Source organism: Lepisma saccharinum, chromosome 1, assembly GCF_977018435.1.
Source record: "Lepisma saccharinum chromosome 1, izLepSacc3.1, whole genome shotgun sequence".
Classification (NCBI taxonomy): Eukaryota; Metazoa; Arthropoda; class Insecta; order Zygentoma; family Lepismatidae; genus Lepisma; species Lepisma saccharinum.
In genome coordinates, this window is record NC_139229.1 from 192,057,287 (window position 1) to 192,075,007 (window position 17,721).

General features: G+C 41.2%; 1 protein-coding gene across 1 annotated transcript; it reads left to right on the forward strand.

Moving 5' to 3' along the window:
• The first annotated feature begins 2,121 nt into the window (after positions 1–2,121).
• LOC145987824 (uncharacterized) lies at positions 2,122–2,832 on the forward strand. Its single transcript, XM_083122561.1, has one exon. The coding sequence runs from the start codon at positions 2,122–2,124 to the stop codon at positions 2,830–2,832; it is 711 nt and encodes a 236-aa protein (XP_082978687.1).
• Positions 2,833–17,721: the final 14,889 nt, after the last annotated feature.

A 17,721-nucleotide genomic window follows, 5' to 3' on the forward strand; every position in this document is an offset into this window, starting at 1 on the left:
GAAGTTCCATTAGCACTTACCTTGTTGGGCACACTTTTAATAATGATTGCCACTACTTATTTTAATTTCCAGGCTACTGGACAGTGATGACGTCAAACTTTCTGGTGCGGGTGGATCGCTGGAGGACTGACAAAGATTTGAGTGGACCAAGAATCCCACCAGTCATGATTATCTATACTCCTTTCATTTTAAATTTGTCATGAAATTTGTGTATTACAGACACCGTTGAATACTACGTAGAACTTTGTTTCTTTCCAGAATACATTAACTTGTGTACTGGAAGTATCAAGAAGTCGAATCATATATAAGCAATAATTAACTGTTACGATATATGTGGGAGTGATGGGAGTCGTACTGCTTTGCCAAATCCTGAGTTCAGTCTCAGGTGGAGTAACATAGGAGATAGGACAGTGGTCCAGATCACCCCCTTTAAACGGTAGGTCTAGTATTCATTAGCCTATATAAATACAAAGTGGAATTAAAACAAACTTGGGCAACTAATGTCTACTAGACCACGCACTCCGCTCCAAAGTTCTGAAAAGAGAGTTCATAATTACGAATTTGCTTTTCTCGCTAATAGTTTGCTTATCTTTATAAAAGAGGATTCCTCATCGCAGTGTATTCCTTGACGGCACAGGCAGCACAGAAAATGGAGTTGGAAGTCCGAACCTTCTCTTTCCGTCCTTTGTATTAATAATTCAATAAAAAAAAAAATTGATCAGTTTTTCCAATTCATTATTGTTTATTTGGTAAAAATCTGATATTCCCCGGACACCTATAACTTCTTCGTTTTGTCAATTTTTGACATTTGTACTTATAGCTCGACCACAAGGAAAAAACCTTCCGTCCAAAGCGTTCGCGCAACTTCCCTCCCGTTATCGGTGTTCGGGGCAGTGCTGCCAGGTCAGATTTGAAAAATTCGGGAGATTGTTCCTTGGGAAATCAGAAGATCTGCTACAAAATCCGATGATCTAATAGTAGCGGATGAACGACGTTCTTGGGGGCGGCATAGTCGTGCGCACTGGGGAAGGGGGGGGGCAAGGGGAGTGGCGCGCATTGTTTACGGTGTAAACGTCACAGATACTTTTGTAACAATGGTGCTAAACCCAGCACCCTGTGTTTGGCGAAAATATACCGAAGATCTCCATTTCAGGAGTGGACATGTTTCAAACAAAAGAAAGTAAACCGCCCGAGGGAACCGACCAACATCTTTCATCTCTTCCGCATTTTCCGGTTAGAGGGTGCGTGGAAAACACCCTCAAATTTGCCCTTTCTCAGCACCGACACAAGGGGTTTGCGAGGCCTCTATTATCGCGAGGAATTTTTATGACAGGAAATGGTAGAAAGTTGTGTTCACAGATGAAGCTAACGTGCCGTTGTCGACGATTTTTCCACAATCTTTCAAGTCGAATGCTAACAATAACAAATCAATTTGCCTTCTGCTGGTGTTCGGTGTACAGCTATCGATGGGGGTGGGCACGCGTCCTGCACAATAATGAAAAAATGCATTACGTATGTGAAATATATTTGGTGAATTAGACAGCATGTCTTCCTCAATAATTCAAGATAGCAACGCTTATGCTAGGGTGCCACCCATCCTCCCCATCTGCTAGAAATACACACACACACCCACAAACACATACATGTACAAGGTGATCCAAAAAGGCCGCCCCTTTTCAATTGGCTACTGCAAAGCCAACACTGGCCGGCGCGCGCTGGCGGCAGTGAAGCGTATTCACGAATAGTGGGAGGGAGAAGTGGAATGTGCAAGACCGTGTTCGCGCGGTAGAGCTGTTTATAAAAAGCAAGTCCATTGTTGCAACCCAACGAGCTTTCCGCCGACTAGGCCAGTGTAAAAACGCACCGGACAAACACACCATACGGCGCTGGGTAGCGAAATGGCACGAGGAGGGTTCAGTACGACACAGGTCGTCTCCTGGACGACCCCGAGCTGCAAGGACACAGGAACACATCAACCGTGTGCGGGATGACATCCAAATAAGTCCACGAAGATCAGTGCGCCGCAGATCGCAAGCATTGCATATGACGTATGGCAGTTTACATCGCATTTTACACTTGGATTTACATACACGAGCGTATAAGGTGCAAGTAGTGCAAGCAATGACCGCAGCCGACAAAGTGGCACGTGTTCAGTTTTGTGACACGTTTCTCGACATGTGGGCACAAGATGCACGCATTGTCGACAGCCTTCCGATGTCTGACGAGGCACACTTTTTGCTATCGGGGTCGGTCAACAAACAGACTTGCCGTTTCTGGGGTACAGAAAACCCGCGGCGATTGCATCAGCGTGAGTTGCACAGTCCCAAGTTAACTGTGTGGTGTGGGATCAGTACATCAGGAATCATCGGACCATACTTCTTTCGCGATGCCACTGGTGCCACGTGTACTGTCAATTCAGAGCGTTATGTGACCATGCTCCAAGACTTTCTCGTGCCGGCACTCCAACGCCTTCCTCTGATCACATGGTTCCAACAGGACGGTGCAACGGCACACACAGCCCGTGTGTCCATTGCCAAATTGTGCGACCTTTTTCCCGGCCACCTCATCTCCCGATATGGCGACGTGGCTTGGCCGGCACGTTCGCCGGATCTGACGGCAGCTGATTTTTTCTTGTGGGAATACGTGAAGTCCCGGGTCTACGAAACCCGCCCAGGAACGATCCAGGAACTGGAGGCGAACATCCGCCGTGAAATCGCTGCTATTCCGGTTGCTATGCTGGAAAATACATTGCGGCGTAGCTTCGTGGCTCGGCTTCATGAGTGCTCCAACAACGGTGGTGCTCACCTGAGTGATGTTATATTCAAAACTTAAGTGAGACGTGATGTGATGTGACATTCACAACCTTATTGACATATCTTGTATCAAACTCCCATGTCTGTGCAACACTTCTGTCCTTGTAGCTTGCAATTATTCGCCTAAATAAAGTTATGCTCACCAATTGAAAAGGGGCGGCCTTTTTGGATCACCTTGTATAACATAATTTGCCCACGCTACGAAGTCAGTGTTTCTACCTAGTAAGGCAAGGACGTTTTACTGTGTTTGTGTCACTTCATCCATTCCATCAGTTTTTCATTCATCCATATTGTCGTACTTACCTAGAGGCACAAAAGCGACGTAAAATAACTAAAATAGAAATAGATTTTCGGGTGGGATAAAATACAACCATCTAAAAATGGTAATCTAGTAATAGTAATAAAATAACAATAATGTCCTAATACAATTGAGTATCGTTTGGCATAATTTCACAGTTAAAACAGCACTTTTCACGGCTGAGTGGAGTTCCACTCCACATCTTCCTTCCATGTTCAAGTAAGATGAGCAGGAAACGTGTTTTTAAGCTGGCCGTTGGAGGTTCCATAGCAATAGTTTATTAAGGAATTCTCCCGAGAAATCAATAGGCCTGGCAACGCTGACGTGAGCCAGCTGAATGTTCCTTCCCCCCTGCCCTTTCCCGCACCCGCCGGCGCGATGTGCTTCTGCGCAGGTTTTTTTGCTTGTGGTTCCACTATACCTATCTGCTTCGCGGAACATTCTTTAAGGTGTATTCACGTTTTTCGTCCCGGAATCGGTGGGAAATTTAAAAAACAAATTATTTTAGTTTGAAATTTTTGAGTCCAAATTTCCCACCGATTCCGGGCTCCGCCCCTGGTGTAATTGAGCTACCGCCCCCAACCGCTAACGCGGCCCCGCCTCCGCTCAGCTCCGGCTCCCCGGCTTTCTCTATAGACTCCTGTTAAAGGCATGTTAGGAATTGACCGGAGTCACCTGCCCCCAAATGAGCCCCAAACTTTTAAATTTGAAGAAATCGGTTACATCACACAAAACACCTTCCAGATGTTAGACAATGCTACAGGAACTTATTACCGTAAGTAGTTTCTTCTGTAAAAATGAAAAAATCTGTCCGGGGAATATCAGATTAGTACCTTTGTTTTTAAGTAGATTTGGTCCCAACCATTATGCACATTATTATTATTTTAATCTTGTATTGTTTGAATTGACGGCGCCAACTACTTCGCTCGAACCCCCTCCCCCCCCCCTGTTCCCCAGAAAGAATAAGGAAAAAACAGATAATGAAATGCTCTTATTACCCAAACAGGTTTTCTTGCGTGTACTAAATGTGACTTGACTCACGACCTCCCTATTCATTTTTCCCGAGTTCGAATCCCTGCCTGGGGATGGTGTTATTTACCATTGTCCCTTCATCAGTTTCATGTCACTTTTCATACTCATTGCCACGATTAGCTAAACGTGGCAGAAAAGTGACTGTAACAAATGTAATGTCATTTTTCCTGGCGCTGTCATTGATTGTTTGCGTAATTTTTTCCCTGCCTTTTTAAGTACGAAGCAATAGAAACTCTTAAACTTCCTCACACAACATCGAATTTTAATTTTATGCTTATTAAATGCAATTTCTGTTAAATAAGCACATAAATTTATCCAGTACCAGATCACATTGTGGCACTGAATACGTTATTGCGAGTGGTTCCTGACAAAACCACAACATTAGTTTCATAGTTACTCACACAGAGAACGTGATGAATCATGCCTTGTATCAACGTGTTTCGGCTTGGAATGATGCATCCAGGAAAACATTGACCTTAACAATCCAGTGAACGTTGAACAGGGCAAGCCTGCTTTATCTGGACACTAGTCGCTGTGGCATTTATTGGTCAATGACAAAGACTGCTCCCACCATCTACTCGAAACACAATCTGCAACTCGCTTGTTTTTACAGTTAAGTCGCCGATGGGTCGGGGACTTACGAAAGAATTTCGCTTCTTGGGTTTTGATAAAGTAATTGGGTCAGGAATTGCTTAATCGGTATCGGAAGTTGAGGACGTTCAGTTTTGTTACTTGCAATGGGCCTCTTGCGCATAGTTTTGTTTCCGCATTTCACCCTGGAAAATCCTGTTCAGACAGGATCGCTGAGAGACTTGTGGCTTATTCAGGATGAGCCTCTCCTTTCCACATCTTCTTCGTTACGCCTAGAGTTGGGTAAGTAATCACCAAAAAGGGAATGTGTTACAAATTACTTTGAAATTTAAGCGAAAAATGCAGCTTCGACCAGGACATTAACACGAGACTCTCGCATACCGTGCCATTGATCTGCCAACTAAGCTATTGAGCCAGCCCTGGCTTCGTCTGATTTTTCGCAAATGGAAAAAGAAAAAAATGCAACGGTAAATATGGCAAAGTAAAAATGGCAAACTGTAAAAAATGACCAAGTAAAAATGGCAAACGGAAAAAATGGCAAAACTAAAAATTACCATAAAAAGAAAGCAAAAGCAAGTGATAAATAATTTATATGTAAGTTGTAAAGAAAAAAAAGTGATGCTGTTGATGCTGTATTTAACAAAGACAATATTTATTCCCCTTTGACTTTCAGTTTACATACATTGCAACTTTAGGTTATGTGCTACTCCTCGTAAGAAAACCTGAATTGCTCTTTTATCACCGTAATCAATGCACAAATTTCGCAGTCTGTGTTGCATGTCTGTAGAAATTTTCCGAGTTTTCTTCTTTGGCAGTTGTTCTCTCTCAGCCTGCAGAATGACCGCTGGATGCACCTGATTAGCTTCCACACTTTAGGATGCTTATAGCCCACCAAATGGAAAAAAAAACTTGTTCCATCCCTCACAGATGCTGTTTGTGAGCGTTGCCTCGTGAGTGTTCCAAGTATGAGGAGGAAAGCGTTGAGGTACGCTTCTGAGCCTCTGCGAGTTGTCAACATACGTATGTCCTAACTCTTCTGTAATTTCCCGATAGACATGGCAGTCTAACAGTTCTTCGGTCTCTGGAGGAACACTTTCTTTGGAACAGCAATTTCAAATATTAAGATGCCACTTTGAGCCGGCATCATTATCGTAGATGAGAAATTGTTCGTTGCTTCCTCCGCTCGTTAATTCCCACTCTTCTGAATTGAAGAATTGAAGAAAAGACCAACAGTGCATAAAGAAATGTAATTAGAAAATAGGCAAGTTATAGTAGAATATATTGCATTTGCCATTTTTCAGTTAGCAATTTTCTTCAGTTTGCAATTTTCTTGACTTTGCCATTTTTCCTTTGTCATTTTTACCTAAATTCGTTTTACCTGTGTGGAATTGCCCTTGCCTATGTAAAGAAACTGAATCTGTTTTCATGAGGATTCTACAGAAATAATTTCATTGAGTGAAGTGAGAACCAGTGATGTGCGTCTACGCGTAAACAACGATTGTCTACATTCTACGTGAAGACTATGTAATCAACGTAGACAACATGGTGCTCGGCGTTCTCAGTGCAAGGCACGCTCATCGTTCTAGAAGCAGCAACCATCATCAGCAGGTGGACATAGAGAGCGTGAAGTATTCCACTGTTCAGAAATAAGTGCTTAAAGTATTTATTTACGTTCAACCAATTCACTTTGTATTAATTGAACTGCAAAATGAACTTGTTGCGACATACCAAAAAAAAAAAATTAAAAAATGCGATGTCCGTAGAATGACAAGATTTGTTTTACTTCTATTTCCACCATTTCACACGTGGAGAAATCTGCTTTAAAGACATGCACTTTCCTATGCAGTAATAAGACAAAAAAATATTTTTATCCTTCTCCTTTTGCCAGTGTAAAAAATAATCTGTTTTCACTATGGCTGTTATGTTTTTCTTCCGGTAGCTATTCCCTTTTCCCCTCGTTAGTGAAAATTCGATAACTTTGATTACATCGGATGGTCTTAATTTGGTTATAGGCCCAGACTATCAACATGTTTGAAGAAAAAAATACTTTCTCTTTCAAAGACCACTTGGATTTCTTTCGCCCCTGTTTGCATTGTCTATGGTAGACTATGTAAACTATAACTCAATGTAATCTTCGTGTAGATTACGCGTAGACAACGCATGTAGACGTAAACTTATAATCTACGGCACATCACTGGTGAGAACCCTTCCCCCCTCTCCTTGCAAATTATTTTCAAACTTTTCTCGTCAGGCGGACGGCGCTATCGCCCCTCTCCCCTTGCAGCCAGTACCTACCACAGCTATGTTCTTATAATATAATAAAATAGCTCTTGGCTCAATAGCCCTTGAAGGGACTAGGCCGATCTCCCGACTGCCAGTCTCCCTCCCACAATCCTATCTAGAGGTGTGGAGATCTTCAACCAGTAATAGGGTGACCTTGGGTCAGCACGTCGAACCCCCAGCCGTTATAGGAGATTTCAGAGACCGCGTTACGCTACTCACTCGTAGCTCCCCAATTTTCTCACGATGGTCGGTTGCCACCGGTCCTATACACAGGCAGAGAACCTGGATGGACTCGAACCCATACCGTCCCGCAGTCTGAGTCCAAAACACAGCACCTTAGAGCTTAGACCGCACGGCCACGGAGGAGGACTGCTCTGTTCTTAGGCCAAAATAATTATTCCATGGAAATGAACACTTTTACATTTGTTCTTCAGTTATTTACTTTTAATTTAAGTAACACAACTCTTGTTTATTAATTCAAAAGATCCGTTCAATCAAATCAAAGTCTGACTTAGTGTCATCCTTTAGCTACTTTCATAGCGAGAAATCTCAATTTGGGGGGAGGAGAAATTACAAACAAAAAAAATAAGAAATTATATAACTGCGGAATTGATGGATAGAGTTGATAAAATGGATAATAGGAGGTAAGTACAATGATATGATCCCTAATCTACACCCCCCGGTTGTAATACATTTAATTCCTTCTTTCGTCCGTCCTTTTTAGAAATCTAATGATGGTTTTCTTTCACCTACTTCTGAAGAACCCAGTGTAGCAAAAAATAAATTTGAAATTCAAATGATTTTAACAAAGTGCAAACTTAATCCAGCATTTTCCTTAAAGTGTTTGAACTAATTAGAATCAGGTCGAAAAAACTACATGACTTAGGGCGTGTTAATAAAAATTCGAGCTTACGTCCATTCCATACTGCAGTCGAAAAAATATCGGGAGAGGGATTAAAAAGAAAGGACACCTCCCGATCGATACGTTTGGTACACAGGTACTGAGCAGGGATTTATATAGGAACTCCCACTGTGAGAGAAGCATTGAGATTAGTCAAATAGCAGAAAAGTGACGCAAAAGAAAGAGAAATACATAGCTTTGTATCAGGTACATATCCAGGAATTCCTTTTGGGGGGGGGGGATGAACACCATTTTTTATAGGGGTATCAGAATTGTATGTTTAAGGCCAGTGGTGGCAATTGGGTTCCAAACTGTGGGGTTGCGGGGGGGGGGGCAAGGAAAGTTTACTTCCTCTTGGTACAAGACTTAGCACTAAGAGACCATAGTTTGATAGTGTGGAGGCAAAAGAATGGGGAGCAACTATCCCTAAATCGTTGCCACTGTTTAAGGCTGCCATTTTAAACAGAACGTGAAAAAACATTTTCTACCACTCAACTCCTCTGTTTCCATGCATTAACATTGTGTGCCAGAACCATCTCAGCATGTGTTTGTTCATTTCTTCTCATCAGGCATACACCTATGTACCAGGAGTGTTTTTACGAAGGTGTTACACATGCACGGGATGCACAATCCACTCGACAACGCGAGATTCAAACTGTGTGCTGGGAACTGGACGCAGACAGTTCTCGAATATTTCTCTCTCATTCGAGCCTGAACACCACTAATGTGTCTTGTCCTCCCATGTTTGCAGCTCTTATAAAAGTCGAAACCCACCAAATTGTTCATATGCAGGCCTAAGCACTTGCAAGTGTTCAAAATTGTCTGTTGAGTGTGTGTCGAACCCAGTAGTCTTAAACAAAAGTATTTTTTTATGCCATGAAATTCTCGTACTGCATACACAAAATTTGTTCAGTTGATCTGTGTAGCTTATTTCTTTTTTAATAAATCGCTCCAATGCCCAGCCTGAAACTGCCGTAATATTCACTTTAGAGAGAGAGACACCTTCGATCTCTTAGTCTTTCGACCCGAACTACTCGTAGCACTACACTGAGGCTCCGGAAGTTCCGCTGTCGTCAATGTCTCTAGCTTTGGGCCCGAACTGGAACTAGTAGTAGATTTCGTTACTTTACGGTATTTAGTCAATTTTATTTTCGAATCGCTGGATCTTATAAAGCAACCAATGGACACTGACTGATCACTAATCGACTGTATGAATTGTCACACTTACCTCTGAAGTATCATTAACCGATTCTGTTGTACAGATCAACCGGGACATTGAAGCCGCGTATTAATATCCTCATTATATTCTAGAACATTCCGCAGATAAAATGATTCGTTAATATTGCCAGTAGTTCGACTCCTTCTCTTATTCAAGAACATTCCCTCTAGCGCTTTCCAGAGATTAAAAAAATTGCAATGAACCCGAATCGCCCTACCTGTGGCGCTACCTTTGTTGTGCAGCTTCCAAATGCTGACAAATCTCTACATAGTGTTAAAGTTCGCTACGACAACACCGAAATCGTAAGAAAAGTTTACGTGCAATATTATCAACAACAGGGTTATAGAACATTCTCCGTCTTGCCTTGATAAGTATTTCTCTCCTTAAATTATCGTCACATTATTCAAGAAGACAAAAACCTAATTTTATCTAGTGTAAACTGAAAAACTCCCTGGTAAGGGGGGCACGAGTCACCTGATCCCCACCTTGGATACACGCTATAAACAATAACAGGGTTACAGAACATTCTGCGTCTTGCCTCGATAATTATTTATCTCCTTAAATTATCGTCACATTATTCAAGAAGACAAGAACCTAATTTTATGTAGTGTAAACTGAAAAAAATCCTGGGTCCTGGGGGAGGGAGCTCGAGACACCTGATGCCCACCTTGGATACGCAGTATTAACAATAACAGGGTTATAGAACATTCTCAGTCTCGCGTCGATAATTATATATCTCATATTATTATCACATTATTCAAGAAGCCAAAAACCTACGTAATTTTATCTAGTATAAACAAATCAATTTCCTAAAGAGGGGTGAGGGCTCGAGCCCCTGATCCTCACCTTGGATACGTGCCATTAACAATAACAGGCTTAAATAGAACATTCTCAGTTTTGCCTAGATAATTCTCTCTCTCAAATTATCATCACATTATTCAAGAAGACAAAAACCTAATTTTATCTAGCGTAAACTGAAAATTTTCTGAAGGGGTGGGGGGCTTGAGACCCCTGATTTCCACCTTGGATAAGAGTTGTTACCAATAACAGGGTTATAGAATATTCTCAGTCTTGTCTCGATAATTATTTCTCTCCTTAAATTAACGTCACATTATTTTATTTAACACCACAAGAAACAAAAAAATCTCATTTTATCTAGTGTAAACCGAAAACTTTTCGGGGGGTCTCGAGCCCCCTGAGCCCCCCTTGGATAGGTGCCTGCTTTGTATATATTTGCATACATAGAGAAGTACATAGCTTTGGGGGCGGTACATTTTGATGTGTGAATAAGTCATTGCTGGTCATCATTCTTCAACTTTTATTGTACACGAAAAGACCATTAAAATATTTCAGTGACATTAACTGCCTCTGTCTCTTCCCCAAACTTGAGGGTATTGAACCTCGGTTAGTTTTCATAATAGCAGATCGAAGATCTTTCCAGGTATATGCCCACGTGAGGTTGTTTGCTTACGTTCTTAGAAGAGCGAGATTTCTGCTCTCGCTGCCGGCAAATAACAAGAATAAAAGTCAGTTCAAGAGGAATATATCCAGGCAACATGTTAACTAACATCATATCAATCACACTTGTACGAACTTTTAACAATGAGCATTCTTATTCGTTCTCTTGTTTTGTGGATAAACCCTGACCGTTGAATTTTCCTGATAACCTTTGTGCCTTTTAGCAAAGCACGTGAAAGTAGTACACTTTCTGTCGTTGGCGAGGAAAGAACTTCAGCCGGATGGGCACAAGTTTGTAATTGTAAGTACATTGAACACAAATTTGGGTTTACTATTTTTAGCCTTGTCGACTTCCTGCCTGGTGTTCTCTACGGGTAATTACAGCGATGGAAAAGAGGACCAACTTCGGATATAACATTGCAAAGCCGTCAGATCATGGAGGTCAAAACCATTAGTTACAAATCTTTGCAGTGTGGTGCTAAGCGCCTGAGTTTGAATTCCCGACAAAGGTGTGCGTTCCTTGATCCATCATTCATGTCATCAAACTTTTCTCATCGTCGCGACTACTAGTAGGGGGCACTTGCCCCCTCCCCCCCGAGATATCTGGAGAGTCGCCATATAATTCAAATTGTGAAATTCTATGGTGAAAACATGGATGAGGGGTGCCGTGAAAGACAGCAGATTAAGTGTTGGTTATGCAAGTTATCCTAGTGCTTTATGCGAGTTCTTAGGGGAAAGCATCACTCAAAGTTTCCCCCACTTTAAGCACTGCTGCCCAGGGTGGATAAAAATCATGCCTTTTTATTTTAAAAAAATAATTTTTGATTATTATTTTTATTTTTAAAAAATAATTTTTGATTATTTTTTTATTTTAAAAAAATAATTTTTGATTATTTTTTTATTTTAAAAAAATAATTATTGATTATTTTTTTTATTTAAATCGATTTTTCAATTTTTTGTTAAAAACATGCTTAAAATTACTTGAATGGTTTTTGGCACCATACATATATGTAGATATGTTTTCATTTTTATAGAGGCTTTTCTGGCCTTGTAAAATATTTGAACAGTTTGATTAAAGCAAATAAAAACTGTATACATGAAGCTACTATGGAAATGTTTGTTGAGTGTGTTAATGAAACTATAATAATTTCAGTAACTTTTCTTCCACTGAAAATAAAACTTTCTGGATGTACTATATAATTGTAACTTAAAATATTTTTTATAGTCTTTGTAGCTGAATTTTGGCAATTTTTTTAAATGATAGTTTGCAAAATATCAGCTGCCATGTTCATTTACAGTTTAATGATAATTACACTATTTACAGTTTAACATGATTAGTATTTTGTACATTATTCTACAGAATGTTTGCTATTCTTGCCTATAAAAATTATAGAATTTTAAATGAAGATAAATTTAAATGTGTTTAGAGATTACATATTAAATTTTCTTTCGTACGAGCTTCACGCTATCAGTAGATATATTTTTTTCCTTTCTTGGAGCCTAATAAACACAATTAAATGCTTACGAGGTTAATGTACTTTCATCAAAAGTTATTCTTATACAAAATCCTTATGTACTGCAATGCCGGGCCGACAGGTGGTGAGGGTGTGGCAAGCCACGGCAAGCCTTATGTACTGTACATTATTCTATAAATTATTTCTTTAAAGTTATTCAAATCAGTGATTTAAAGAAAGAATCGCCGGATTTAAATCGCGATTTAAATCAATCTACCTTGCTGCTGAGAAAATATCCTACGAGTGGTCTTCACGGCGAGGATAAATACGGCCATGTTCTGTCATCGAGGTGACACGTGGAGGATGTTGAAATCAAAGTACTGTTTTCGGGTATCTGAGAATACCGACAGTAAGTACTACTATGATAATGAAAATTCGCAAGAAACAATTTCATTCACTCGTCTTAGCCTCTTCGTGCTTTCACTATTATCCGCCCGCTGTAAGTACGAAGTCAATGTAAACAAATACACATGGCTTCTGAGAAATCCTATTGGCTGTTACAGTGACAATCATGCAACAACCTTGTGCATAGGAATACAGTGTTGAGTGACTGTTTTTTTTACGTAGTTTTCTGCTACTTTTGGTTAATCGTAACTATATTGAATGGTGCTAAGATAAAATTGATTAAGGCGAGGAGGGACAATTTCCCCTAGGTCTTTCTCGCTGGGGCAGCTGCCGATCAGGGTTGCCAACTTCGTTCTTTTGGAGCCAGATCTGGCTCTTTCGTGCACTCGTTTGACTGTGAACTGTGGCACCCGCCCTCTGCCCCACCATGATGCCACCACTGGCTCCGGCCCATAAAGACCAACCTTTGCGCTGAGTGTACATTTTGCACGTGACGAGATATTCATATATAGGCTGCGTCACCCACCCCCTCTTTCCTCCCCAGGTATTTTTATATATAGCGCTGTGGCTATGGTGAAGATGACAATATTTTTATCCGGGAATCCTTTATTTTCTATTTCATATGAACATCATTCGATTATTGAGATGGATGATGCCGCCAAATCTAGGCGGTGAAAACTAAGAATAAATTGCCATCACTTTAAAGCTAACGGTAATAGCAGCGCCTCCACCCCTCTGACACCTAAAATTACCCTATGAGGCACTTCATGCATTCTTCGTTAATCTAGCTCCTTGAAAGTCGTATTTATTTCTATTAATGGTGAAATGTAGCTCTTTTATGCACACCAGGTTTGGCAACACTGCGAGGATGGCTGTATGAGGCAAGGAGAAATGCATTAGGCAGTGGCGTGGCGTGGATTTTTAAAAGTGTTACCGGTTATCAGTAGGACATTTAAGGGAGACTTGGGCGCCTCCCCACCTCATGCTCCCCCCCCCCCCAATGTCTTCCAAGTAGTTCATATAATATTAATCTGGTATGTCTGCAATTCAATACTAGATTTTGGTAAAGTTATTAATCAGGAAAAAAAATGTTGACATAAGGACTAAAGTGAAATCGCAAACATTGGTTGTTGACACAATAATACGTAATTTGATACTTACAGAAACATCGAAGGCTACTTATAGAGCATATCAATCAGACTTTGAAAATAGTTATATGATGCTGGGATCCCTGGTTCGAAACCTGGCATGGGCGTTTGTTATGTCTATTCACCAATTTAATCATATCATTACTCATCCCCATCTTCGCAAATTAGCCAAAAGTGGCACAAGCGAAGCAAAATCAATCAAATCAAATCAAAAAACTTCTATGATGCTGTCATAAAGAGAAGTTTTTCATTTGAATTTGAATTTTTGGGTGCGTCATGGTCCATGTTATCCACATCTGAATTCGACACGTATTTTTTTCACCCGAAAATAGAGTACATGGCCAACAAAAGAGTTTCGACAACTGCACACATCCACATAACCACGGATAGTCGTTATGCCACGAAACATTGAAATATCGGTCATATCCAGCTTACGACTTGGTTTTTAAATCGTTCAAAATAGGCTTTGGCCTCCCTTTTGCCACAATTTCGATTTTTTTCTGCAAAATAACGAACCGAAAGATTGCTTCAAAATATCTTCTATCGCACGATTACACACACTGTCCAGATAGGATGAACCCGCCAGCTCGGAACTCGGAGCAAGCTTCATTAATTAATTGACAATGCCCGAAAACAACATAAAGACGAAAGACACCAGTCACAAAACTCCCACTGCACAGTCCCTCCCACAAACCGTTGCTTACTTTTGTAATACCTGAAGCACCCTCCTTGCCCCCTCCCCTCTCAGCATCGGCCCTTCCCCAATATTTCCTTCGGAACCTGCAAGAAGTCCAGTTCTACTAATGTTGCCATCCAGATTTGCCCAATCCGAAATTATTGCATTCCTGCGACAACGTATGTCAATCTCAATCAGTATTATCAACAATTATCACAAATTCCTGTAACCTAAATAATATTATATGTGTGAAATATAGAATTTTAGGTTGACATTTTTAGAAGGACAGCGGACCCCTTGACCATACCCATCCCTCTCCTCTCCTTCTCGCCCATGATGTCGATTTGATTTGATTTGATTTAGTTTATTTTACTTCGCGTTTTGTGCCTCTTGGCTAATTTGCGAAGATGGGGATGAGTGATGAAATGATGAAATTGATGAATGGACATTCACAAACAACCAAGCCCGACCGGGATTCGAACCCGGGACCCTTGGCGTCGCAGCGCGATGTGCCATGATGTCGAAGAAGGACAAAGAGGACTTTCATAATCGCCGATATTTAGTGTAAATACAAAATATCACTTGGTAGTTTGCTTTTGCCCCAGTGTGATTTGATTTTTTAAAATTTTGATTTGGCGATTTAAGTCCACTACATGAACAGTAATGCTAATCGGGACAGTTTAAAGTTGGATCCGAACCACTTGTGCCTCCACCGGGTATCGAACCCGGAATCCCTTGATTATAAGGCGGCGACGCTACCACTGCGCCATCGTTCTCCAGTGTGACTGGACACCTTCAGAGTAAGATAGACCCGATTAGGCGACTTAGCTCTTTTCTGTCAATTGAATATGGCAACACTGGTATGTTTCCGGTAAGGATCACCGGCAACTGCGCCGGCTAAACAGGCATGCCAAAAACCCGCCTCCTCCTCCCGCGGTCAGTCTTTGCCGCAACGCGAAGTCTTCCTTGCGTGGGCTCAGGGCCCTTTCCTCATGTTGCCTGTGGAGGGTACCGGATCAGTCCTCTTCGCTTTTGCCGGTGTCAGAAAAAAATGTCAGTCTGCAATGTTTACTTTACGACAATATTACCAGTTTATGTACGTAATAATATTTTAAGACGGGTTCTTCAATTCTTTATATTTTGGTGTTACCTGCGGTAACAGCGGCTACATGCACGCCACGCCTCTGGCATTAGGTTTATGGGACCATTATTTTATTCGTTCTCTCGTTAATATCAAACATCCAATGTCGTAGAAAAGTTCATGGACGGAAAAGGACACGTTGAAGTATGTCATAGTCGAAGGAAAAGTCGAAACTCCCATTTGATTTTCCGTACCTTGAAGTTGAAGTTGATTTCCATAAGAAATACATGGGATTCTGTAAATACTTATTAATCATATTTTTCAAACATCGTGTCTAGCTTACTAATCAACTTGAAATTAAGTTTCCACTTGCAACATGGAGAGAAATTCATACTCTCTTGCATACTAAACCCTTTTTTAAATATCAGTGCCCAATCCGACGATATTGAGATAATGCACAACTAGTGCGTAATTGTCCCTTTTCGCCTTACAGGACGATCACAATCACACATGCATAGGACGCAACCCAAACCCCACAGATAATTGTACTGGCTGAGAGTCCAGAACCACTTCAGTCTGCAAAATGCAGTCCAGGGTGTACTATCTGGAAGGGGATGCTGACATTTGGGTACCTCATTCAAAGGCCAATCTTTACACCCAAGAAGTCCTCGGTCCTAATATAGCTGTACAGCTACAAGTAGTATGTTAAAGGGCAAAATAAAACCAGAAGTAACATAGAAAAGGAATTATTTTTCAGAAGCCGCGTGGTTTTGTTTACACTAACGTCTTTCTTGCACTGGATGGAGAATTAAACTCGATATGCTCCCCGAACCATCATGAAATTATACACTGCATGCAAATTCTTCCACTAAACCTTTTTATGTCCATTTATATTTTACATTCTTATTGAATGTCCCATCCCTGTTACCTTTTGTTAATCGCGACGACGAGAATGATTAGATGAAATTGATGAAGAGGCACTCGCAAAGGATCTCCCTTTGTGGAGATGATGTGATAAGCATCACGCTCCGGTGGCTTTTACCCTCCAGGATTTCCCCCTATCCACGCCCAAGTCGGGGATCGATCCCAGAGACATCGGTGACGAGTTGACCACTCACTCAACGCGGTCGGTCACATAAGTTTTTTTTCCCATGTCATCAGTAGCTACTTGTCTTGTTCTCAGTCAGAATTGAGTGGGGCGACAGAAGGGTTTGTGTCAAAGTTGTCTCGGCAAGGAGCGGGCAGTAGCATTTACTGTAAATTGCGAATTTCGGTTTTAAAAAATGTATTTAACTGGCTTCCTCACGATGGCGGGTTGCCACCGGCCCTACACACAACCCGGAGACACAACCCGGGATCGAACCCATGCCGTCTCGCAGCCGCCGTTCAAAGCAAGGTGCCTTAGACCGCACGGCCACGGAGGAGGACAGTGGCACAAAATTCGAAGTAAAATGAAGCAAATCAATCATTTATAAGTAGAACGACGTTCAGAATCTAACGAAGCGTTGCTTGTTAGCTCCAGCGATTTATCCACACCCCCCTAACACCGCCAACACCCTCCCAAATTTTGACGAATACCCCCGCCCCCAAGCAGGAAAGTGGAACACCCCCCTGTAGGGTATAAGACTTCATGAAATTCATCCTTGACCGATTTTGTTCAAAAGCAATACCAGGTATCTATCAAACGTTCATCCCAACTTCCCACTATATTTTAGTTTCCATGACCATGCTCTAAATACATAGAGCGTTTCATTACTTTATTTCAATTTGTGAATCATTGTTTAAACAGAGATTTGAAAACCCCAACAGAATTTGGAACTCACTCGCTACATAGAACTATTAAAATTATATATAGGCCTATGCATATTTTTTAACTGAAGCTAGATCAGGAGGGAGCAGGGTGCATGTGCTGAGGTAAGGAGGACGCCTAACGAGCAAAGCAAGATTGTAAAGAGTAAACATCGTGTGATACTGTCGCTATGTTCAATTATTAATATGCATAATCAGTTTGAGGCCTCCTCGATGGCGCAGTAGTTGCATCGTCGCCTTGTAATCAAGGTGTCCCGGGTTCGATACCTGGTGGAGGCACATGGCACAGTGGTTCAGATTCCACTTTAAACTGTAGGTCCAATTCCGATTAGCCTTACTGTGCATAAAGTGAACTTAAAAAACTAACTCAATCAAAGCATAATCAGTTTGGAAAGAAATAGTTCTAAAAATGTTCTTGCTCGCTTCGCTCGCAGTGTGTTCGTTTATTCAAGTCATAATATATCTGTACTTATTACTACTACTTCAGACAGGCAAGCGCGCGCGAACCCATGCAGTGATATTTCATCGATGAATTGGGCACTCCCCCTAAGAT

What these genes read in the sequence shown, in the direction of transcription:
- LOC145987824 (XM_083122561.1), top strand. Translation starts at nt 2,122, where the DNA reads ATGACCGCAGCCGACAAAGTGGCACGTGTTCAGTTTTGTGACACGTTT.